Source organism: Neolamprologus brichardi, chromosome 9 (assembly GCF_056152115.1).
Source record: "Neolamprologus brichardi isolate AB-2024 chromosome 9, ASM5615211v1, whole genome shotgun sequence".
NCBI classification, from domain to species: Eukaryota; Metazoa; Chordata; class Actinopteri; order Cichliformes; family Cichlidae; genus Neolamprologus; species Neolamprologus brichardi.
Genome location: NC_142112.1, coordinates 14,446,642 through 14,469,922, shown reverse-complemented (window position 1 = coordinate 14,469,922; position 23,281 = coordinate 14,446,642). Strand labels below are relative to the sequence as shown.

The 23,281-nt window shown below is 38.2% G+C and overlaps 2 protein-coding genes across 2 annotated transcripts; one reads left to right on the top strand and one right to left on the bottom strand.

Moving 5' to 3' along the window:
• Nucleotides 1-2,471: 2,471 nt before the first annotated feature.
• Nucleotides 2,472-5,167, bottom strand: LOC148101240 (homeobox protein NANOG-like). Its single transcript, XM_087845704.1, has 4 exons — nucleotides 5,140-5,167; nucleotides 3,036-3,394; nucleotides 2,866-2,946; nucleotides 2,472-2,726 (listed from the first exon to the last, which is right to left on the bottom strand). Exons 1-4 carry the CDS (start codon nucleotides 5,165-5,167, stop codon nucleotides 2,472-2,474), a joined length of 723 nt encoding a protein of 240 aa, XP_087701830.1.
• Nucleotides 5,168-9,477: 4,310 nt separating this feature from the next.
• Nucleotides 9,478-12,136, top strand: LOC148101239 (G2/M phase-specific E3 ubiquitin-protein ligase-like). Its single transcript, XM_087845487.1, has 7 exons — nucleotides 9,478-9,588; nucleotides 9,929-10,012; nucleotides 10,397-10,602; nucleotides 10,779-10,960; nucleotides 11,176-11,348; nucleotides 11,624-11,838; nucleotides 11,955-12,136. Exons 1-7 carry the CDS (start codon nucleotides 9,518-9,520, stop codon nucleotides 12,134-12,136), a joined length of 1,113 nt encoding a protein of 370 aa, XP_087701613.1. The 5' UTR covers nucleotides 9,478-9,517.
• Nucleotides 12,137-23,281: the final 11,145 nt, after the last annotated feature.

Genomic DNA, 23,281 nt, shown 5'->3' with positions numbered 1-23,281 from the left:
TGGACAAGAATATTCAACTGTCTCTCTGTGAACACCACCCAGGCCTTTCCTTTAGGTTTCTCTGGAGCAGTGCTGGGATCAAATTTGTCGTTTATTGGAAGAAAATGGATGGTATTGACTGAAACATTTACAATATATATAAAAAGAAGACTTCATCACTCTCCTACTTGCCTTAATCTAGGCACACCAACTTTGGGAAAAAAGAACAAAAAACAAAAAAAAAGCAAAAAAGCGTGGATTATATGTTAATTCTTTTATATTTTTTTTAAACTTTAAATAATGCAGAGGTTCAGTGAGTCTCATCAAAACAGCCTCTGTTTACTATTTCAATGGCAATAAGATAAAAATTTACAAGCAAAAACAACCTGTAAAACAGGATAAAACATGCATGTAGCTTCCATGTTGAAAACTGCAGATGAGTTGGAAGTCTTTTAAATCTTTGTGAAAACCACCAGCATGTGGTTTGGCAAGACCAAGGTGGAAGAAATCCTCATCTGAAGCTTTGCTGAACATAAGCATTTATACATAAGGACTCTCAGGTCATCATGGTTTGGTCTTTATCCTGATCAAGTTCAAAATGTTGTGGGCCAAAGATTTGTTTGTTGCTTTATAAATTATGTGTAGAGTTCTGAGGTCAACCAACTCTTTAAATGTAAGAGTATTTAATAAAAAGTAGATTTGGTGGTTCTGTTGACGTGGTTTTATTTATGATCCCTATTACACTTTGTGTGTGTTTTACAGGTTATCGATATATTCATAATGACCATGATGGTTTGTGATTTATTATCACCGGAAGAAGTTTGTTCTTTCAGATAATTTATTTTAATTCTATGTTATTTATCATCAGACTCCTGAATGGTATGAGTTTTGTTTGCTCAGATTCAGTGTTAATCGATTATAGAAAAAGTCTTCAATTTCTTAAAGTAATTTTCTAGTTCATTCAGAAGTTGTTCCAAGTTACTTCCACAATAACTTTGTGTCATCTGCAAACAATATGACTTCTGTGTCTTTGAAATTACTTAGCTGAATGTACAATATCAATCCACATTCACTCAGTTAATGATTTATTCATTAATCTGTATTCAGGAGATTGAAAAACACCTTTTGTCATAATGCTTTTCAGAAACTCTCAAAGACAACATTACATGGATTATTAGACTCAGTGCTGCTCATTTATTGACTTGATTTTTCATTCCTGCAGCTCCTCTGTTCTGACAGCTCCACTCAGGCTCTGCTGGACGCCACCGTGCTCCTGCTGCAAGACGCCTGGTTGCTGGTACGCTTCCCAGTCATGATCATGGTGGCACTGTGAGCAAGAACCTGGCAACCTCCAGCCACCATGCCCCATCGTAACATTCCTTGACAGATCGCAACACAGCCCTGATACAAACATACATGGCCATCAGCAGCATCCTACACTTTAATTGAGCTGACTTCAGGTGTTCAGTCAGGGGAAAGATTTAATAACATTGCACGTTTCATTTCAAGACTCTGTAGTCACAGAGCAGAGAGTAGAAAAGGTGACAAAATGTTTTTGGAGCTTTACTACCAAGTAATCAGCATCAGACTTGTTAACAATTAAAAGAAAACCCAACATTTAGAGTCTTAGGAAGATAATCACAGAGGCAAAAACTTTCCACTGTATCGTCTCAGGTTTCTTACAATGAAGTTTGAGGTAGGGTTGTTATTTGAGGTATTCCTGAGAAAATCTTTTTGTCCATTTGAAAGCTCCAGATTCTTTAGATTATCTGTCTCATACGTTGATTGTGAATATAGAGGATTGTAGCTCAAGTTAACATGGAAAGATAGAGGTCTAAAGTCTCTAAAACATTTGGATGTTCAGTCTCTGACAGAAGGTTTGGAGACATGTAGAAAGTTCAGTTTGAATGGGTGAAACTAATATTTTATTCAGTTTCTCAAACACAAGGAAGAGAATTTTCTTAATGTACAATATTTTTTACAACAAATACAACAAAATGAAACAAAACATTTTGATGAATTCATCTCTTAATCTTATATACAGAATTTCTGATGGCGTTTTCTCTGATATCCCAGTATGTATTTTGGCTATTTTGACTATTTACAGTAGCTGGAGCCTACTGAATTCTAATATTTCTAAAATCCATTGGATATTGAATACCCCCCTCCCCCTTTACTGAAAGCGATCAAATCTGAGACTCATGTTGAGCTACATGAAGACAATAAAAATATAATAAAAAAAAGTCCAGGGTTGTTTATATTCCATTCAGTGCTGAACTGGTGTTCAAATCAAATTTTATTAGTCAAATACACAGTCATACAAAGTACAACATGCAGTGAAATTCCTGTGTCCTGGGGCTGCGGATGTAGCCGCACCAGGAAGAAACCAAAAAGACAAAAAGACCGTGAAAATACGTACATCAGGGACAAGAGGAAAAAAAGGAAACAGGGATGCAGGGGAGAGACGATGTTTGGGTTTGGTGCCTCCAATTTCAGAGACAGTCTTCGATCGTAGTGGCCATTTTTGCTGGGTTTTGAACAGCTGTTTCGTATTTGTGATGCCCGTTGCCTGGTGGCATTGACCAGCCAAACATCTGAGGGGAGTCGGGGAGGGTCCATTGAGGTCCAGCCGCAGAATTGCCCACAGCATGAGAATAGTGGGCCTGATTATTTGCACCCATTCTCATTGAATTTACCTGGTGCTGGGTGTACCGCTCCCTGAACGGGGGCTGTCTCTCTCCCTGAAACTGAATGGGACAAGGGGACTGTCAGTAAAACGAGAATAGTTGTTTTAAATTATTGGCATTACACTTTTTTAAATACAGTCAAATACCCTAATAATGACAGAATCATAAACAATTCTGTTTAATAATAGGAGATACTTACATGAAGTGGGACGCCCTGATTCACATGCTGAGGATGTGAACTTCTAAAATTTCTCCGTTTGTTTTGAAACCAGGTTTTTACCTAAAATGGAAGAAAACAGAAAACATTTCATGAGTACAATGGACCCAAAATTCAATTTCTTATGTTGTAGTAAATTGAAAAACACTCACCTGTTTGTAGGTCAGCCCTGTCATCTCTGCCAACTGTTGCATCTCTCCTGGCTCATAGTAATGTTTCACATTAAACTGATGGACAAGAATATCCAACTGTCTCTCTGTGAACACCACCCGGGCCTTTCCTTTTGGTTTCTCTGGAGCAGTGCTGGGATGGTCCAGAGTGGCAGTGATGTTGCCATCCTGCCTTCTTGGGACAGCAAAATCTTGTTTCTGCTCTGAGACAAAGCTGGAAACTGTCTCAGAGGTAGCAAAGGTTTTGTTGCCCATCTCCTTTCTTAGAGCAGTCTCTGCCCATGTAGAGAGTTCTTCCAAGGAAAGACTCCCTTCAAGCCCGCTGCCTGAACTCCACGAGTCTGTGAGGGTAAAGACACAAGAGGCCAAGTAAGAACAAGTCTATATGGTCCACATGGGTCAGTTGCTGATATGTTTTGGCACGACTGACTTTGTAACAGAAATAATAAAAAAGGGAATACTGATGAGTCTTAAACACAACAGTTTCACACAAACTTGGGGAAAAAAGTGGTCGGATATTTGTAGTGTGTTTCTCTTCTGAGACAGCAGGAAAAAAAGTTTTTAAAAAGGTAAATTGCTGAGCCTGAAACACAAATAGGAAAAAAGACAACGGAAATGTTTCTGGGGAGACAATAACCGGACGGACCAGTTGCAAGAACCAAAACATGTATGTATGGCTGTATCCCAATTCAGGGACTGTTTCCCAATTCAGGCTCTGCAGCCTTAAAGTACGCAGCCTTAACGGTCCTCAAGGGCCTCGTACTCAAAGACCGCTGAGGCCGGAAGTGCGAGGCTTGTAGGCTTGTGAAATGGGACGGTCTAGCCTCCGTCGCGCTGCCCAGTTTTCCTAGCAACCATGATACTAACAGCTGGAAACGTTTCATACAGCTTTGTTTGACAGAAATGAAGGAGAACATATTTTGTACATTTGTTTCTACATGTCTTTTTTCCTATTTCCGTTGTGCTTTGTGTGCTTTTGCAGCGCTTTTCTTTTTGCAGCATTTTTCTTTTTGCAGCATTTTTCTTTTTGCAAGTGTTTTCTGAAGTTGCAGTCCGTTTGGCCTCTCAGGGCCACCGTAGTTTTTATCATAGCAAAGAATTCTATAAATTAGGTAAGAGAAAATAATTGTCTTCTGGGTTAATGTCTGTATTACTATTTGCATTGTTGTAGGTCAGGGGTCTGCAACCTTTAACACCCAAAGAGCCACTTGGACCCGGTTTCCACGCAAAAGAAAACACTGGGAGCCGCAAATACTTTTTGAAATCTAAAATGAAGATAACACTGCATATATTGTTTTTTTACCTTTATGCTTTGTGTGAACAACTAAAGTAAGTAAGTAAAGTTTATTTATTAAGCGCTTTTCACAGAGAGGCAGTCACAAAGCGCTGTACACAAAGATTAAAATAAACAATACAATCAATAGACATTATACACAATGTAAAAGATCAAATGTAAATAATGTAAAGAATCTAAAATACGTAGATCAACAAAATGCTTGTTTGAACAGAAAAGTTTTTAACTGCTTTTTAAAAGAATCCACAGAGCAAATAAGGTGTTGCTTATAAAATCCATGAAGTGCTACAGAGAAAATTACATTTTATTTATGTAATTAACACATTTTGAACTCTTAGAGAAATATAACAAAAGGAAAGACACCCAGCTGAACCAAAATGATCCAGCAAACAAAAACTGTTGTGAGCCGCCACCCATCGCCTTTGTGCTTTTGGAGCCTTGACCTCACTTTTAAAAAGTAATTGGAAAAAAGCACTATGCTGCTAAAAAAGGAAAAATAGATATTTGCAAAATTCCGCCTAAATATGTATTTTACCTGGTTAATGTGTGTGGCGGGGCGTGGTCTGCAGCGCCGCTGGGAGGCGGACGCACCTGAGCTGCACCCGCAATCACGCCTCGCTGCCTTAAAGTCTGCGCTCTCTCTGCTGTTGTGTTGTCGGGCTGTGAGCTGAAAAGCTACAGCCGACTGCATGCGTACAGCAACCGTGTGTGAAAAGTGGTCAATAAAGAGATGCTGAAAAGCATCTTCATGGAAACATCGTCGGGTCTGCCGTGATATGTTTACAATAAGACTTATGGTCCCGACCGCTGCGCACAGCATCTGCAAGTCGGGGCTTTTATCTTTACGCAGGACTTTAAGCTATCATCTGTGAGGCGTGAGCGGTGTTTGTTTTAACATAGTTCATGATGGAGCTGCTGACATAATGTGGATCCGAAGATCCATAACTGGCCTACCTGGGGTCAAAAGTCTCGATAAATGCACGGCGTTTCGGCGGGTATACCGGCTTCCGCGAGTGTGACGCTTATTTTGAGCGGTGAAAAAATAATATAATATAATTTTATTTTTATATTTCAAAATCACAATAATCTTCCAATTTAGAACTACAAGTTAAAAAAAGAACTAAACACAAAAATAAAATACACTTCAGCTAAATACTTCTAATTTATTTTCCCAAACCACCCGGAGCCGCAGTATAAGGACAAAAGAGCCGCATGCGGCTCCAGAGCCGCAGGTTGCCGACCCCTGTTGTAGGTAATAGTTATTCATGACTGTTTTAAAGTGGCTTATCTTCTCTGCTAATATGGAAGACAAGTAATCTATGTTACAGAAAAGAAAGCAATTTTAGTTCAACGTAGTGATTTTGTAAGTGGGTATAATTTGAAAATGGTTTTTAAACTAGTATAGTGGATGTTCTTTAAGTATTTAACATTTAAAGTGTGTGTCACTTTACGGAAGCCAACTTCAGTTTTGGTTTGGTCTCACCGTTGTAGGTCATAACACGAACAAGTCGTCAAGTCAAGCAGCTGAGGAAAGGGCTTAAGGAGACCATGGTATGGCCGCTTCTGACAGAGAGATCAGACATTCCTCTTTTCTTACCAAGGGAATCAGAGACTGCTCCCTGTTGTGAGGTAAGGTCAGGCCACATCTTTTAACATCTGAATAGTAAAGGTATTTGGTTAATTTATGAAGGATGAACATTAATTGTTGACACAAAACACCAATATACTATTTTGTATGCTTGGGTTAGTTGAACAGCTGGGTTACATTTAATAAAAATACACCTAATGTTGCTGATGCTCTTAAGACTACAAGATAAGTAAAGCTATAAAAGGACTGTGGCCTGCCACAGAAGATGAAGATGAGGAAGAAGAGGAATGCTCTCGAGGATAAATGCAGAGTGGCAGGCTACCTTCGGTCCTTCATTGAAAATGGTAAGTCTGCTGCGATAGGTATTTTGCCATTGGTTTTCTCTGATTATACTTTGGTAAATTACATCCAGTCCAGTGATCTTGGGTCATTAACAAAGTACACTATAGTGTAATTTTGTTTTGTTATTTGCTCCATACTGCCTCCATGCACTACATAAAAAAACAGAGTGGTGGCATTATCAGTTGCACTAGAATTGTATGTAGACTACTTTTAGCTTTGTTAACATAAAAATATCTATAACAGCTACAACAGCAATTTGAGTGGGGCAAAAATGTCTGGTGCCCTGTATGTAAGTGGTCATCTTTTATGGTATTTCTCCATAAACGATTCAAAATAATGAATATAGGATGTCATTGTCATGTCAATCTTCTGTTGCAGCATCTTGTGCACAACGAAAAGCCCTCATCAAGTTTTGGACAGGATGGCAAGTCTTGCCGAGAGAAATGACTGTGGAAGTGGTCAACAGCAGTCTTCCAAAGTCTTCCACCTGTTTTGAAGTACTACGTCTTCCTGCACACTACTGTACCTATGAGTCATCTCTAATGGACATTCAGGTGTGTCTCAACTCTACTGACTCAGGTTTTGGTCTGGTTTAGGATTGATTCCATAACCACATGGTAAGATTAGACCATTTCTTCTTTCTTGCATCACATTACTGTGTTCAGTGTTCAAAGAAACGGACAATCTAGTGAGTTCTAGTTCCTATTAATACACTTGACAGTGAAAAATGCACAGTACATGTGAGCATTTGTGGCTTTTTTATATAAACTGATAAACAGTTCAGATATCAAAATCAGTTGTTCACTGTACATTATAAATTACACAGTATGTTTTGTTTATACTCGCTACTGTTAAAAAAAATCTTGTAGAAAAAATTATTTGAATTAAGATATTACACTACTGTACTGTGTTCATTGTATTAAATCTGCTCAGAGTTGACATGTACTGTATATCCAACCAAGAAATGAATATCATTAAAGTGACAGCTGTATAAAACAAATCCTGTTTTATAGCCACTCACTGTTTTGTTGAAAATGAAATTGGTTATGCTGTTTTGAGTCAGTATTAGCTACAAAGCCATAGATGTAGAAATTAAAAAAAAAAAAAAATCCTCCTGACATAGAAACTGATTAAATGTGATAGTGTCTTTCTACAAGTGATTTTGAAGTATGGTTATGCAAGAAATAGGGTGTGAACATATTGCACCTGCTTACTTTGAAGAGTTAAGGTGTGGTATCAAACATAAGTTTGAGTGACTGAACAGTTTCACAGTAGGCATCCAAAGCTTGACTGAGTGAAACGTTGTTGTTTGGTAGCACAGCAGGGTCTCATTCATTCAGTGCACGTGGGAGCTGAATCTCAGGAATGGTGATCTCATTTGATGGGCGGTGATTATGTGGTCCTGTCCAGTCCACACCATAATCCTCATCAACCTGAAAGAGCATGCACATGTTTTAAATCTAAACTGAAGAGGTGTTTCCTGCAGCTGTTCCTAGATGGACTTATTGAGTCTGTCAGGGCCTATGTGAGTTTCTTAGGCATTGGCTACCAACTAATTATTCATTCACCCATTCTAGGTCAGGATTGGTTCTCTTCAGGTATAACAAATTTAACTTTGTTTAAAGTATTGCCATCTATACCTGACAGATGGGATAAAAGGAGAGAATGACATTTCCACTTACAGGAGAAATATTTGGTACACCAACTTGCACAGTAGAAATAAACTCATCTCAACTACAGATAGCAGAGTTTTACATACAAGAACAAATATGGATCAAATAGTCATGTACCTGTGACAAATCTTGTCCCTCCTTTCTGTGCAGCAACCAGAGGTGCAGGGGTGAATGGTTGTTTGCTTTTCTGAGTCCGTGCTGACTCCATGCTTCCTGGAATGACTGAAGATGATGTTGAATGTGATGCAAAAAGCATCTGTGCAGAGCAAACAAGTGAATTTTTTCACCAGGGTTGAGCAGTCCTTGAATCTCCAGCTGGGTGAAGATGTTTTCATATACATCCCTCCACAGGCGCTCAATGCTGATTTCCATCTATATGCCAAAGGTGATTTGCTGCTGATACACTGTACTGAAAACGCCTTGTAGTCTTAATAGATAACCGTCGCATCTTGACCCCTTCTGGATTGACTCGTCTCATTGAATCCATCAGTCGAAATCCTGATTAACAAACAGATCATGTTTTAGTACTAACAACTACAAAAAGACTGTATTGTAAACACTGTAATGCTTATGGGACAGATCTTCATTGTGTCAGGTAAGTATTCAGGTGCTGTACAGATTTCGTGAGGAGAGAGAATCGTGTACAGACTGGTTCAAACAGGAACATAACTGCATAACAATGATAAGAACATGCTAGTCATTTTTGATGCCTACATTAAAATATCACATCAAGGCCACACTGACACGTGCTTTCCAGGCCGGAAACTGGTGTTTGGATATTTTAACAATATCAGCTTACTTTGAATGTATATGGCTCTGGATCATAGATGTCCCATCATCATTCTGCAGTCGGCATTTGGGTGATGACGCTGAATTTTGAATCCAAATCCACATCTCCAATAGAGGAATACCTATCAGATTTTCTGCACATAAAACATTTTTTCATATTTTCATATAACAGCAAATCTCAAAGTTTTCCAATTAATACTGAAAGAACCAAGGATGTAAATGTATTCTTGTTTTAGCTTTACTGAAGAAACCAGAGAAAGTATGATATTTAAAACGCTGCTGTAATAGACAAAACCATTTCAATAAACTCGCTATTTATGCATTTATGCAATGCATTCAATGTCTGGATATAAGACTAATATCATTCTATCGTTGTATATATAGTGGAAAGAATCTGAGCAGCCATAATCAACGAGTTTGGTGTTTGATGATTTTATCTGACAGCTTTGGTCAAGTCCAGAAAACAGTACACCAGAGCCTATACGTCGGTAAGTTGGCTACCTTCTAGCACATTGATCTGGCCTCTGTGGCAGGTATATAAACATCTAATGTTTTTAACACTTTAATGTTAGCATGTGATGGCCACAAAAGCATGTTATGTTTTATAACATTTTCTTTTTATCATTGGATCTATATTTTATAGGTTACCTTCAATATCCCAAACATCTGATGTGCAAGTATATAATACTCTTTTGTATAACAATGTTGCATATTTAATTGTTAAGTTTCATTTGCATGCCATTACATCTGCAGTTGTTATGGTATTGTGTTTGTGTTTATGCTGAAGGTTCAGTGTGGTACAGAATCTCAAATGGCATCCACATCAGGAGAACATACTACAAGTTACAAGTTAGTCTTAAGTTATAAAATTACATGATTTCCCCTAGGGATCAATGAAGTATTTTGATTCTGATTGTGATTCTAAAATTTAAAAAATATAAAATGATATATCTTGTAAATAATTATAAAGTAATAAGCTCAGTGAAACTGTTTTGGTTTTTTTTGTTGTATTTTTTTAATTATAGAGGTTCTCTATCTAATCCATAACTTGAGCAAATTCAGTCATGGTGAAGTACTTCTGACCCAACCCAGCCAAATGTAGAGCCAGAATTACTATTACAGACTGAGAACCTTCACAGACATTACATAAAATGTATTTTAATCTTCTGTTTTTACTCTTCTTTCACAGTATGTATACCAATATCTATGCACCTGTCGTTATTGACAGCAGTTCTTCAGATGCTGAGGGAGAGGAGTTGCAAAAGGAAAACTGGTAACTTTCATATCTTGAATAAGTACAATAAACCCATAATGTTTGACTTGCAGTTAACCTATTTATCAAATATTTCTTTACTAAAAATAGTGCTGGGTACTGCTGCTATTTTTGATCCTAACCTTTTACAGGAGCAAACATAGCTTAACTGTTCCTGAGAAGTTATTCTGCTGATGATTGTATTCAGAAAGAAAAGATTCTTAAAATTATTTGGTTGCTGATGATTGTTCTTCAGATCACTATTTCGCTTTTTAAAATGAATTAACAGAAAAAGGCCAATTGATAAAGCAAGAAAAATTACTTAAAAGATATTAAACCAAAAAAAAACCCATAAAGTGTAAATAGTGTAAATATTTTGTTGCTTTTCACTGACTGATTCTACAGTGATGAACCTGATGGATTGACGGCTGCAGATGTCATCTCAAATCTGGCTCTGAAGATCAACAAAACCAACATTAACAACATTAACCGAGCCAATGTCTGGGATGGTGCCTACCGAGGCTTCAGAAGGTCTTCATATAGTCCCAACTCTGGCATGATGGTGAAATTCTCTGATGACGTGGGACTGGCTGAAGAGGCAATAGACACAGGTGGGCCTACTCGAGAATTTCTCACCCTTTTGATGGAAGCCATAAGGACGAGAAGAATATTCGAAGGAAAAGGCTATGCCAAATATCTCACATTTCATATTAAAGGTATTTATTTTTTTCACTTTTTTTTCCATGGTCAAAATTGCTTTATTATAATGTAATGTCTTTATCTTTAGCTGCAGATGAAAATGAATATTTCTACGTTGGAAGAATGATTGCAGTTTCCATTGTCCATGGTGGTCCAGGGCCATGTTGTTTATCTCCAAACTTCTTTATGTACCTTGTTGGAAAAGACAAGACATTCGAGGCACCAATTGATGATATACCAGATGAAGAAATCAAGAAGGCTCTACTAGAGGTAAATTTGTGATGTTATGATTATGACAAACGCCAATAAATGCAAATTTTTAGTCTTAGTTATCCACTTAACATAATATTAGTAACTAACTGATGCCTGAAAAGATTACTGATTGTGTAATCCAAGACTGTGTTAAATTGCACATTAATAGACAGCATGCGAAGGATGTCACTTGTGCGTGTGTGTGTGTGTGTAATATATATTTTTCTCTTTAGATAAAGAATGCAACATCTGTAAGTGAGCTCCGAGTAATCTCAGAAAAACACTCAAGCATGCTCCAGACAGCAGGATGCTATCGATTCATGAGGACACTGGAGGATAAGAAGAAGGTAGTAGCGGATTACATTCAGTGGTACTTCATCTACCGAAACCATCTTTCCATCCAAAGGTATAGAATTCAGACTATTATGTGCCCATTTAACATAATCTTTTCAGAAGAATAAATTGTTACTTTTTTTTATTCCAGTGAAATTTAAAGGACGGAAAAAATATATTCTAAATGCAAGACCTTTTTCAGGAGGACTTCTTTCTTGTAGCAGGATGAGTGTCTTAGCTAGATAAGAATGTTGGTTACTTTCTTAACACAGTAGTTTCCCATGTGAAGTTTTGCTTGCTTGCACAAATAACATTAAACATTTTATTAAAAATTAGACTGTTTTCTAGTTTCAGAGAGGGTCTAGCAACACTGGATTTTCTAAACGCCCTGGAACAGCATCCTTCACTCTTCTTCTCATTCATGTGCTACACTGAGACCAGGCTGACAGCTGATCTTCTTGAGAACATCTTCCATGTGCAATTTGGTCCACCTGGCAGCTCTAGGCGTCAAGAGGAGACAAGAGTACTAAGCTACTGGCAAGACTATCTGCTTTCTGTAGAAGGTATTAAATTTGTTTGAAAATGTTGAAATGAGTACATTTATGTCAGCAAAGTGTAATGGCCCCTTTTTCCTGTTTATTATCATTAGAAATAACTTTTTGTCTCTTTACATTCACAGAGAAGAATGGAAGTCTGTCTCTTGAAGACATCCTTATGTTTGCAACTGGACTGAGAGAAATTCCTCCTGCAGCAATTCAGCCAAAGCCACAACTTCTTTTCCAGACCACTTCACGCTTCCCTGTAGCAGATGTCTGTGCAAATACTATCAAAATCCCAGTGTTACACAGTGTTGGGGAGTAACGGAATACATGTACCGCCGTTACGTATTTAAAATACAAAATATGAGTAACTGTATTCCGTTACAGTTACCGTTTAAAAAGGTGGTATTTAGAATACAGTTACTTTGTTGAAATAAATGGATTACACGGCGGTACTTCCCTGTTTCATATTGTGGCGGGTCAGGACTGTTTGGGTTTTGTTTGACAGCTACGTTCTGTTGTTCCAGGCGGCAGCGTTACGGTTGCCATGGTTACAGGGTGACGCTCTCTCTCTGCGTGTTTCCTGGGTGAGAGAGCGCCTGTTGTTGTTGTGCTAAGCTAATAGGCAGAATGCTACCGGTATAGCTCTAAAGGATGTAGCATCATAGGCAGTGTAGTCCGTGCTGCAGGGAGAATGGACTGCCATACACGTTATGTGTCTGTGAGCGAGGGAGGGAGAAAAAGGAAAAGTACGAGCTGTCATCAGCAAATACGGGAGCTGGAAGCATGTAAATATAATAATAACCACCGCAGCCAAGAAGAGAGCCTGACAAGCCCAGCTGTAAGTAAGCTATTAAGACTCGACTGTACACCGTGTTCGTGTTTTCCTCTGAAACAATAAGTTCCGTTGGAGCAGCCTTTCAACGCCTCTCTCTGTCTCTGCTAGCAAAGTTGACCCAGACAACAAAGTAAAGCTAGTTTTTGGCTACGAGCCCGACACAGAACCCACCGTATTAGCCAGAGGTCCCTTTACTACGGTTCGGAGTCGCGGACCTTCAGTAACAGTAATAAATCACAGCAATAGTACATTCATGTAGTTGTAAACAGCATGATAATATATTAAGTAATCCAAAGTATTCAGAATACGTTACTCTCATTGAGTAACGTAACGGAATACGTTACAGAATACATTTTGGGGCATGTAATCTGTATTCTGTAATGGAATACATTTTAAAAGTAACCTTCCCAACACTGGTGTTACACAATTATGAGGACTTCCAAGAAGCCATGGATTATGGCATCCAGAACTCTCCTGGGTTTGGGCTTCCCTAAGGTCCAAGTCCTTTTGCTTTTAAGCCACATTTATGGTTTTAGCAAACATTTGAAGTTTGTGATTTTAAAATCTGAAAATTTTGTTTATAATAATTTTGGTAACATAAAGTTTAATGCATCGCAGAAAGTTCAATCAGGTTTTGGAATTTCAAAAGCATAATATCATAGTTGGACAATTGAACAAGTTAGACATATTTCACTGTGTTAAGAAATTGCCAAAGTAACAAAATAAAACATTTCTGAAGTACTGAGACACGCTAGTATAATAACACAGGGAAAAAAATCTGATAAATTCAGTTAAAAGGCTTTATTTAATCAAACACTTCTGTGTTTGATTACATTTTTTGTAAGATATGAAAGTTGTTCTTGGAGTTAAAAAAAAAGAAAAACCCACATAAATACAGGTCTTGCAGAATGCTTTTGTAAACCTTTGTTTGTAAAACAGATCTCCAAATTAATCAATGTGTTTGTTACAGTACCTAATTAAAAGGAACAAGTTATTTTGTACAGTATGGTCTTTTGATTTCTTCAGGTAGAAAGCGTACACACTGAAAAGTTGACGGTAGTGAAACTATTTATATAAAAACTATGGTACTATTTTTTTCAATACTCATTAAAGTTGGTTTGTGACAATTAGTGTCAGTGGTAATTGTATCCACATCTAGCAGATGATTTTACTTCTAAAGTCCAGTCATATTTTTGAGTGTTATATAATTTTCAACTGCAGTAGTCCAGTTGACTGGTCGAGGGAGCTCACTCTGTCTTTCCAAGTTTGTGAAATGAACCTGGAGATTGTCGTCCCCACATAGACTGTACTGAGCAGGTAGAATGTCATCAAACTGGTGCAGGATTTCTTGAGGCACTTGGAATCCACACTCTCTTCCACCATACCTTAGGTCAGTCAGAAAAATGAACAAATTCAGTCACTTCTCCAGGTACTATCCTTCAAGGTTACAGCAAAAGCGCAAAGTCAATCTTATAATTAAAAGTCAGTTCTGGAAATTGTGATTTTAAAGAATCTTAATTATGCATATATCTACATTTGTCGTTTTTAGCCAAGATGTGATCCAAAGTTAAAATATGATTGTCTAACTTTTTTTTTTGTTGTTTTGGAAAAAAATATAAAAATAAAACGTATGTGCATGAAGTCAGAGAACAGAACTAATGGCAAAACACAAGTGGCAGCTTTCATTTCTATTCAGCAAAAAGGTGAAAACAACAAAACACACTATTCAATTGCTAAAGTGTGTGTAATACCTGCTGTGAGTAACAGTTAGGGCAAATTGTTAAACCTAAATGACATACTGCTTACTTAAGTGGTTAGGTCAAGAAAGAAAAGAGTGCACATAAGGCATGGACTGTTCCTGAAACATTTTATAAATGAACAAAAGGTGGAATAACAGCAAGCTGGACAGGTATCCTGCACATAGAATACACTATACTGAGGAAGAAAAAAATTAGTAAAACTATGAAATAAAATACATGGACTAAATACATACTTATGAGGCAGGTGATACATGGCTTCTGGTTTACCAGATGGACAACAAGATTGGCGCACAGGTCGGATGGTGTGAGTGTTCCAGAGATCTGTGTACTCGTCAAGCTCTTTTTGCAAGACATTGAGGAAGACATATCGTAGAAGGCATTTATGTTCATGACTGCCGTTGAAAAGATGCCTCTCCCTCAGGTCACTGAAGAGTTCAATCCAGAACTGAGTTCTAATGGTGGAATGACAAGGCATATAAAATTTAATAACACAAGTAATTCAATGTAATTGTCCTCTTTAAAAAAAGTCGTAATCTTAAGAATATTGAACTGTGCGCAATTTCGTCCAAACAAAAGCTTATTCACATGTTCTGAAGTGTTTCATCAATGCACTGCAGGAAAAAAAAGCAACTTCACACAAATAACAAAATTTAACAATATGATTAATCTTTCTGTTCTTCCTGCATTTGGCGGTTGAACTTAAGAAAAGTTGTAATATACAGGTCTGTCCATATAAATGTACTATTTTGTTTCTACATGAACACTGAAGCTGTTATCACTTGTTAGATACCACACAGAAATCCAAAAGCGAGTGAAAACATCAGTATTTTTTTTTTGGCACACAAAGTCGAAGAAATGTCTGAAACAAACGACCTCCTCTAACAAATTTCTGTCATGTTGGATCAATGTTCTTATATTACTCATATTACAGTTCTCAAATTTGAAGAATCCCTTCTTCTTTTATTTATATGACTCCCTACAGGTAAACTATTTGATCTAGATGTTAGTTTGGTACTACGTAGGCACACAAATTTGAATAAATTTTACTCAATTTTAAATAGATAAAATTAGAAAAAAAAAGTTTAACACGCACTACTGAAGCTACTGTGGTGTATATAAGTCATTATGAAGCAATTAAAAGGTGAGCAATAAATACTAGAACATAGGAAAGTGAAGTGCTTACCATTCTCTATAAAAGGTGCTAAAACTTGAATGTTAGTTCCACAGGACCCACAAAAAACTCCAATTTGCCCCACTAGCTGGATTCCACAATATGGACAATACATTGCCTGATGAAGACACAATGCCAAATTAAAACCTGAACACATTAACTGCAACACTCCTTAATGACTTTGACTTATTAGTATTTGTTCTCGAGTTTAAAAAAGCTTCATTTCTAAGGCTACATTAAACATTATCTTTGTTAGACTTATCTTTGAATGTATATTCCAGATATCTGTAGTATTATTAGAATCATGAGATTACAACACATTTACCTCTCCTCCACTTCTTTGAAGTGTCTCCCAGTCCCGCTGGTTAGCATGTTTTGATTCGTGCAACTGGTCCGTCGGGTTATTGTCTCCCCAGGAACATTTCCGTTGTGTTTGTTCCCATTTCCGTTGTGTTGTGTGTGCTTTTGCAGCGCTTTTCTTTTTGCAGTGTTTTTCTTTTTGCAGCATTTTTCTTTTTGCAAGTGTTTTCTGAAGTTGCAGTCCGTTTGGCCTCTCAGGGCCACCGTAAAATTTATATAGCAGAATGCAATATATTTCACAATAATGAGCATTTTTTTTCAAAATGTGTTCCATTATTTCACAATATCACTCTCACATTACATATCTGTGTCTTATTTATTCACATAGTTATTTATTTCATCATGACCTATTTATTTATTTCATTTTGAACACTTTGGAGTTCCATACAAAACACATACAAACTCCAAAACACATTTCTAGCATGAACTGAACTTCCAAAGCAGAGCTACTAGATCACTTAAATTACACAATTGAAAGCATGAAAGCATGTGTGTATTGTTTGTGTATTTATACACAGGCACTCATATATATTCAAATAATTAAAAGAAATGTTCATTTACCTGTTACTACCACACATCAAATCCGGTCATTGGTACTTGCTGGCTTGTGTAGCCACTAGGTAACAAAAGCTCAACACTGCCCCTAGCATCCTGGAGCACTTCTGTTGTCTTTTGTAGTGTTTTGAGTTTTTATTTCTTTCTCTCTCTCTCCCTCTGGCTCTGTTCCTGTGCTACTGAGTGTAACTACCGCCCCTCCCCCCTCTGCACAAGGCTCACGTTCTGAGTGAAGCAGAAAAAAAGTGCCAGAGAGAGAGAGAGGCTGAGAGAAAGAAAAAAGCGCCTTGTATGGAACGCCAGGACTGCCATAATGAATTAATTAAATACACCATTAAATAATTAATTAAATGTGGCAATAATTCATTAAAATCAGAAATAATTAAATACATAAATATTTACAACACATGTAATTAATTAATTAATGACACATTTAATTAATTTAGAATGAAGAGTAGACTGATATATTAAATATTCCTTTATTGGGTGAGAAAATCAGACCATGTCATAACTGCTTTAAGTCATACAGAATAGATATCAGAGCCTTAAACAGGCTGACTTCTGTTAAATGGGTCAAACTGGGCAGAAGGTATACAAACACATAACATCCTTATAGAATATGATGTAACACTATAGATCAACTTACCTCAGAATATATAAAGCATATAAACAATTACAGCAATATGATGCAACAAACACAGCAGTAATACTAATCCAAAATACTCAAAGCTTCATAGAACTGAAACAAACATTTATTTTTAGCTCCATTCTGCTGCTGATACATACTTTAGGTTTCTGAACATTAAACTTGTTGCTGCCTTTCATAGTGTGTAACTTGAAGGCCCTGAGTACTTTCTCCCACACTGAAAACACTGGGATGATAACATTATTTGAACATTACCTAATAAGACTGATTCAGGACAGACAGTTAGTTATTCTAAACTTTCCTAGCAGTCCTTCACAAACAGGGAACAGTCTGTCTATTCTCTCCATCTGTCAGCTGCTGCTGGCTCTTCCTCCTCCTCTTCCTCACACACTGCTGAGTTTGTCCTGGTGGATCAGGGGTGCAAAGCCTTACAGGTGATGTGCAGCAGTGGGTGACAGGTGAGGGTCTCAGGTGTATACACTGCTACAAACAGGAGGATTTAGTGTTTGTGTTATTACGAGTGCTAAACAAGAAGAGTTCCCAGATGATACAGTGGACACATGTGTGACTCCTGTGATTAAAGCATCTTTCTTTCAGCTTAACGAGTGAACCGTCAGCTCGTTCAAACACACGTTAAAGTCCGTTTGGCTCGACACCAACGAACAGAGGCAGCAATGTAACATAGCTAACATTAACAGTGCAGTGAATCCTGCTTGTGCCGTGATATTCAGGACTGCAAACCGAGCAGCATCACTGACTTTCAGCTTGTTGTGTTTGTGGATATATGACTGACTTTAATTATCCATAAAATCATCACATTCTCTGTAAGATTAAGGTCGACTATTGTATTATTATATTTTAAAGGCTTTAAAACCAAATAAAAGCTGAACGTACAAACATCGCTAATGTCACATAACTTTGCCGACATGTGGCCAACAGTAATGTTTTAATGTTCCTCATTATTAAACATTTGCACATAAATAAGTGACATAATATTCAGTACTTACTTTTCACAGTTACTCTTCGGCCGCTCCACTTCTGCCGTCTGCGGCAAAATTATCCACACCGACTGCCGCGCTATGAATTCTGGGATATGTTGGGCCACGAAGTCTATACTGCCACATCCTTAAAATTCAGGGAAATGAAGGATGCATTTGAGGGCTGCATTTCAAGCAGCCTTTGAATTGGGAAAGCCTTCGGCGCGCCGCTGTGACGTAATCGGCCTTAAAATGCACCCTTTAAGGATACAGACTTGGGGCAGCCATGTATCCCAGAATGCATTTCAAATCACAGGCAGCAATGGTGGTGGTGTAGTTTTAATTCCCCGTTTTTCTGTCACCAACTACACATTTAATAGTGTTTTAGCTGCGAATATCGCGGTGTAATCTTCACATGTATGGTCAGGTTGTCAACATAGAACATGTTTGCAAAAGTGCTCAGATGTTTTCAGAGATGTCACTCGCTCTGCTAACAGTCAGCTGACAGAGTGCACCGAGCTCACAGCCCCGGTGTTACAGCTTAACTGTTTATTTTGTGTGTATTCGTTTGTTTTGGAGGGGGGTGGGGGTTACGTTAACCGGTTTATTTACATATTCCACTTTCCGTGTTCCACATGTTGCATTTGCAGATTCATTTTCACCGAACGATCGTCTCTTTCTGCCTGGTCTTGTGTCTCTGTGCTTCTGTAACATGAAGAACGAGCTGACGTGTTTCTCACGACACCAGCGATCAGCTCAACAGGCCCTCAGTTTACCTGCATGCATCCAATGTCCAATCACCAGCACACAGCTTTGAAACCTCACCTTAGTTTTAGCTCTCAGTGGTTAAACGCTGGACTTAATTCACTCGGGTTTTGTCCGTCGGGTCACGTTTACTTCGCTGTTTTATTTACAACTGAGCAAATCGGTTTGGCTGAGGTTAAAGTTACGTTTCATAACTGCATAGTTTTACAGACGTTTAATGGTTCACTGGCACATGTGTTAGACTGAACCAGGGGCAATTCTAGGATCAGAGCTTTGGGGGTGCTGAGCACCCAGAGAGCTGTCCAGCCAGGCAAGATAAACTTTACACGTCACGATGAGACTTCTTCCCCATCTCTGTCAGTCCCTGCATCCTTAAATGTCTCCAGTTGTCCCAAGTTGTCTCTGAATGTCTCCTTGGTGCATTTAAACCCCTGGTCCTCCCTGTCCTCGTCGTCTGTTATCTTTGTCTCCGCTATCAGTCATCATAATTTTACCATCTCTGTGCAAGTCTGCAAATTTCTTTATTAAATCATAAGATTCTTAAATTCATCAAGTTTCTCTGCCTCGGTCCTCGTCACAAAACATGACATCACTGTTTTGTACATTTTAACACAATTTAATCCCCACATTTGTGAAAGAAAAGCAAAACACTATGTGGAATATGGAGACACTCCTGGTTTATATGAGCAAAGTGAAACTCATTTTTTAGGGTTTGTGGAGATGAGTGTGAAGATCCAAACAATCCCTGTCAGTGATGGAGAAGCTTTGATGAAAAAAATTTGGCAAAAAGTTCACCAGCATGAAGGAAATGAAGTTCTCAAACTTTCCTTAGGAGGACCCCAGCACGCCTGCTTAAAGAAAAGTAAGTGTGCTGATGTGGATGCTTGCAGTGACTGCTGTATAGAGGCCATCCTGCTACACATGAAACATATCAGTGTCATAATTGTTAGCTTAGTCACGTGTTTGTTTATTATCCTTATTGTTTTATCTGGGACTGTTTGCAAACATCTCAGAGAGAGGAGACACCAGCATCTGAACAGAGACTCAAACCAGCAACCTGCAGGTCCCTGCTTGGCTACTCCAGTTTTCTCCTCACTCATGTTGCCCACCAGTGATTTCTAGCTGCCCACCCACACAGCAGGCTAGAATATGCACTGAGCCTCAGCACCATGGTTGCAATACTTGGACATGTTTTCTTTATTCAATAACCAACCAGACCTCAAAAAGTAAACAGCTGTTATTGCTAGGCAACGGGAGCAGCATTTGGTGATGCAGTACCTGACATTCCTGACCATGTGGGCGGAGCTTGCATGGAATGGAATGTTTCGCAGAACTGTGCAACACAAGCACTTAGTTACAGCATTTTTCATTTTATCCAGACACAGCTAGAGACACATCTACAGCAGCATCTCTGTGCAGGACAGACGACAGTTGAAGAAAAAAACACATCAAAAACTTCACTTCTCTACAATACGTTGGTTCCTTTGTTTAAAAGGCCAAAATGAATCAAGGGAGATCGAGAAGAGGATTGGTGAGTGCGTCACCATACAGTACAGTACAGTCTGAGCTGATTAACCTACGAGAAGAATTTCAAATAATACAGGCTGAAAATGTCAAATTAAAAGAAGAGGCAGAAAAATCAAGAGGAGAAGCTAAAAATTCAAAGTTTGAAACTGAAGTAGTATTGAAGGAATTACTGCATGTGGGTCTAAAACTTAAAGGAGAGAAGATGGGAAAACAACAAGCAGAAAATGAGAACGAAAACATCAAGAAAGAACTGTTGGAAGCTCAAAAAGCATTGCAGGAAGAGAAAACCACAGCACAAGAAGCTAAAAATAAATATCAAACTGCAAAGAAGGAGGCAGAAAATGTGATGCAGGAATTACAGGAGGTGCAGGAAGCTTTTGAAGAGGAAAAAAGGAAAATGCAGTTGGCAACACAAGAAGCTGAAAATGTGATGGCTGAAGCTGAAATACTAAGGAAGGAATTACTGCATGTAAAACAACAACTTGAAGAGGAGAAAAAACGTAAACACGACGCAGAAAATGAGATTGAAAATATGAAGAAAGAATTGTTGGAAGCTCAAAAAGTGTTGGAGGAAGAGAAAATTAAAATACAGGAAGCAAAGAAAGAAATTGAAAATACAAAGAGTTACACTCAAAACATGAAGAAGAAGTTGCTGGAAACAGAGGAAGCAATAGAAAAAGAGACACATGGAAAATGGGAGGCAAAACAGGAAAGTGAAACTCTGAAGAAGGAACTGATGAAAGTGCAAGAAGAACTTGCAGAAGAGAAAATTGAGGTGAAGGTATTCAAGAAAGAAACGACAGCCTCTGAGGTGACCAAGAAAGACTGCAAAGATGCACTTAAAGAAATACAAAAGCACAAAAAGGAAGCAAAAGAGCTCCTCAAACAGAAAGTCAAACTGGCCAAACAGCAGCTGAAAGAAAAATTTAAAGATGCCGAGGAGCAGCTAAACAAAACCTTAAAGGAGCTGAAGGCAAAAGAAAAAGAAAAGAAAGCCGAGGACAGGAGGGGATTCTGGAGCAGACTGCTGAGAAAAAACTGACCCAGCAGCATCAAGTTTAAGGAGATCAATAGTTTCTTCCTCCTTCCCCCTCTCTCAACCTTTCTTTCACAAAAATCCCCCCAAACTTTACTTGGGACGTTTCTTTGTTTTTAAAAACTCTATTCTGAATACATGTACTGAAATACACAAATAAAATTGCCATAACTTGACCTCATGTTGCTTCTTTTCTTGTGTGTCTGTGGATGTAAAACAGTAACACACTTTCTGCTCTGTGTGTTTTTAATTGTAAATAAATGCAATATATGTTCATTTTAAAAAACTTCTGCTCTAAATCTTTTTTTAGCAAAATGCTTTTTTTGCCCCTTCCTGATTTCTTATGTTTTAACATGTTTGTTACATTTACATGTTTCCGATTTCAAGTGTTAACACAGATGGTCAGAGACAGAGGTTTGGACAGCTCTTTCCCTTTATTTGTATTTATTCAGGTTATTTTTATACTCAAAAATCCATCCACAAGCTTCAACGTGTCCAGAACTCTGCTGCCCGTATCATCACCAGGACCCCTTCTATCCACCACATTACTCCTGTTCTGCAGCAGCTTCATTGGCTCCCGGTCAAATATCGTATCAATTTCAAAATACTCTTGTACACATTTAAGGCTATTCATCATCTCTCCCCTCCATATCTTTCTGATCTGGTTAAGATCACCGCCCCATCTCGTTGTCTCAGATCTACTTCTTCCCTTTCACTCTCCGTCCCCTCCCCCCGTCTTGCCACCATGGGGAGCAGGGCTTTCAGCTGCTCTGCTCCACGACTCTGGAATTCCCTACCTCCTGATTTAAGAAATATCTCTTCCTTCTCTCTCTTTAGGTCCCAACTCAAAACTCACTTGTTCAAAATAGCTTATCCCAATAACCTCTCCACTCTGCTCTTTTAAATTAGTTTATGTCTTATGCTTTTATGATTGTGTAAACTGCTTGCTTTTATGTTGCTTTATATTCTAATGTGTACAGTGACCTTGAGTGTTTTGAAAGGCACTTTCAAATAAAATGTGTTATTATTATCTTTGAAATATCTCAGTGTGTCACTGACACTGAGAACAATTGTTCCTTTCAAATTTTATACAAAACATCCAATCCTGGATCATATCCATATCCACTTAGGATTGAGTGATCCAAATGCACCACATTGTGACAATAACCATGGCATAGCAGCTGACGAGCAGCAGATAGATACTGCTCATGGCACCACTGGTGCAACTAGACTTGCAGTCAAGACCGCCTAAACTAAGACCAAGACCAGAGGGTATCGAGACCAAGACAAGACCAAGAACAAGTCGAGACAAAGTCGAGACGAAACCAAGACCGAGACAAAAAAAGTCTTTAAACTGCAGCCAGATGCTGCTTCGTTTACGGATGTCAGGCATATTTATGTGTTTTTGCTTTCGCACAGCCCTCCTCACTTGACTTGACGCACTTGACTGTCACGTCCATCACCCTCTCTGTTTTTCACACAATGATATTATCCTATATCCTCGCATGTGATTGGCCACAATATGGAGGGATTGGAGCATAGCTGAGCCACTGTGTGAGAGCTGAGCAGCGAAAGGAAATAAAGTGAGGGTAGAAACAACTGATAGATTAATAGGCTCTGTTTTGAGTTTTGTTCAAAAAACAATGACTTCATATAGGAAAAAATAAATATCACATATGAAGGACACCTTAAACTAGTTTTTTAATTAAGCAGAAAGGCAGAACAAAGTCGGGCTGTATCAAGACACGAGGATTAAACCCCAATTCAACCAGACCCAGAACTGATCTGGAATTAAAACAGGACTACAACAGTTCAAAATCAGGACTACTTAG

Excerpts from the sequence above, each read along its gene's own strand:
- LOC148101240 (XM_087845704.1), bottom strand. The coding sequence starts at position 5,167 with ATGCTGTGCGCAGCGGTCGGGACCATAA. Across the intron at positions 3,395-5,139 it reads CGCAGCGGTCGGGACCATAA|ACTCGTGGAGTTCAGGCAGC; the intron begins GTCTTATTGTAA and ends TTACCCTCACAG. Across the intron at positions 2,727-2,865 it reads ATCAGGGCGTCCCACTTCAT|TTTCAGGGAGAGAGACAGCC; the intron begins GTAAGTATCTCC and ends TGTCCCATTCAG.
- LOC148101239 (XM_087845487.1), top strand. The coding sequence starts at position 9,518 with ATGCTGAAGGTTCAGTGTGGTACAGAATCTCAAATGGCATCCACATCA. Across the intron at positions 10,013-10,396 it reads GAGTTGCAAAAGGAAAACTG|TGATGAACCTGATGGATTGA; the intron begins GTAACTTTCATA and ends CTGATTCTACAG. Across the intron at positions 11,839-11,954 it reads CTATCTGCTTTCTGTAGAAG|AGAAGAATGGAAGTCTGTCT; the intron begins GTATTAAATTTG and ends TTACATTCACAG.